Consider the following 1,909-nt stretch of genomic DNA (forward strand, 5'->3'; position numbering starts at 1 on the left):
TTTCCTCACACAGATCATTACAAAGGTTTTTTCCATTGGTACATGTCAAAGTGTTTTTTTCGGTCCAACGTGGAGGCTGACTCGACAGACCAGGCACTAGGAGCAGGTCCAACATGAGGGCTGAGGTCGACACCGCAAACAGGTTCAACATTCAATCCTGTCAATTAACTTGGACCAGACTGTTTGAATTCCAAAAATAAAATTGGACCACAAAGGGTTAAAAAGCATGACACTATCTATCTTAAGTCTCCAAAGTGATACCTATATTAGAAGTTTGTTCTTTGTCTGAATCTGTTCAAAATTCCCAGTCTACCAAACAATTGGTCAACCAGTTGCTATGATGTGCACTGACCACCAGCAGGGAGACACTCAATACAGGAGCTGCCCCCTGGTGGTCAGTGTGCTCCCACGGCCAACCTCCCGCAGCCAGCTAACTTCCCACAGTCCCTCTCCCCAACCAGCTGGCCCCGATCACCGATAGGCCCTGATCACCAGATGGGCCAAGGGACCCCACCCATGCACAAATCCATGCACTGGGCCTCTAATATAAATATAAAGCAACATTTAAAAAAAATTATTTCAGAGAGGCAGGGAGAGGGAGGGAGGGAGGGAGGGGAAACATCAGTGATGAGAGTCATTGATCAGCTGCCTCCTGTATGCCCCACACTGGAGTTGAGCCCAAAACCCTGGCATGTGCCCTGATTGGGAATTGAACCATGACCTCCTGGTTCATAGATCAAAACTCAACCACTGAGCCACACCGGCTGGGCTAAAGCAGCATTATTATAAAATTACTAATTATTTGAAAGCTTAACATGTGTCATTCATGGAACTAACACATTTAAACTTAATACAACAATTATAGTAGAGAAATAGGGGAGGATCTTTACTGCACAATATTGGCTCCTTTCATTATTTGTTATATGTTATTATTTAAATTCCCAGACACTTTACATTATTCATCTATTTACTTAGGTCAAATGACTCTCAAGCTCAATGCTTGAAATTAAACCAGAAATCTAAAAGAATTATTTTTTATAGAATCCTGCCCAGAAAATGGCCTTCAGTAGTTCCATACTTTTTAATAATTAAACCTAGACAGCAAAACTATATTCATAACAACACTCAATTGCTTAAGAACTTAAGAGTTGTTCCCTAATCCCTAAGATATCAAATGCAATCTTTTCTTTTTCAAGGCAATTGTATCTCTGGCTCTGAGAATTATTATTTTTTTGTTGTTGAACTTTTCCCCTTCCCTTTAATGCCAATGAATTGATTCTATCCCAATCCCATCACTATCTGTATACCAACTCCTAACAACTTCATGATAAACACACTGATCCAAACGGTGTCAGGGAGTATCATGGCTTTTAATCATAATGTTCTCCTAGGGACACATAAGCCAGAAGGCCCTTTCAAGAGAAATCAAAATTATTGATAATTGTCTAGCACTTAGGTAACTCAAAAATAAGCATTCTTACAGGTATGCAAAATGTTGCCATTTTTGTGTAATGAGTTTCATGCTTAACTGCACAAGACAGACACCTAATAAAATATTACATGGAATAAACAGCCTTTGAGCAGTGCCAACATTATATGACCGTTTTAAGGGGATAACCAAAAAGGAGATGAGAGGAGGTAGCCAAAGGCAGAAAGAGGAAAAAATCAGGACTGTGTGGTGCTCCATTATTCCAGGAAACAGAGCATTTCATAACAAAATAACCAACTGAGTCAAATAAAAGTCTGTAAAGTGCTTGTGAAAGATGCTAAGTCCAGTTTGTACATGATGAATGTAATGCCAAATAGGCACGTGGAACCACCTAGTAAGTGACTGAAGGAGGGGTGCTGAGCCCAGTATCCTTCTCACTGGCAAGAAGGGAATGTGTCCAGCTTCCAACATTCCCAGGAA

General features: G+C 40.5%; 1 protein-coding gene across 1 annotated transcript in view; it reads right to left on the bottom strand.

Annotated features, from left to right (window-relative positions):
- CTNNA3 (catenin alpha 3) overlaps nucleotides 1-1,909 on the bottom strand; it is a gene marked incomplete at its 3' end in the record, with an annotated part of 1,162,049 nt that overhangs the window by 1,090,911 nt on the left and 69,229 nt on the right. The window contains 1 exon segment of the mRNA XM_015562095.1: nucleotides 1,109-1,206. Within this exon segment, the coding sequence (XP_015417581.1) occupies nucleotides 1,109-1,206 (98 nt within the window).

This window comes from Myotis davidii, unplaced genomic scaffold (genome assembly GCF_000327345.1).
Source record: "Myotis davidii unplaced genomic scaffold, ASM32734v1 scaffold134, whole genome shotgun sequence".
In the NCBI taxonomy this organism is placed as follows: domain Eukaryota; kingdom Metazoa; phylum Chordata; class Mammalia; order Chiroptera; family Vespertilionidae; genus Myotis; species Myotis davidii.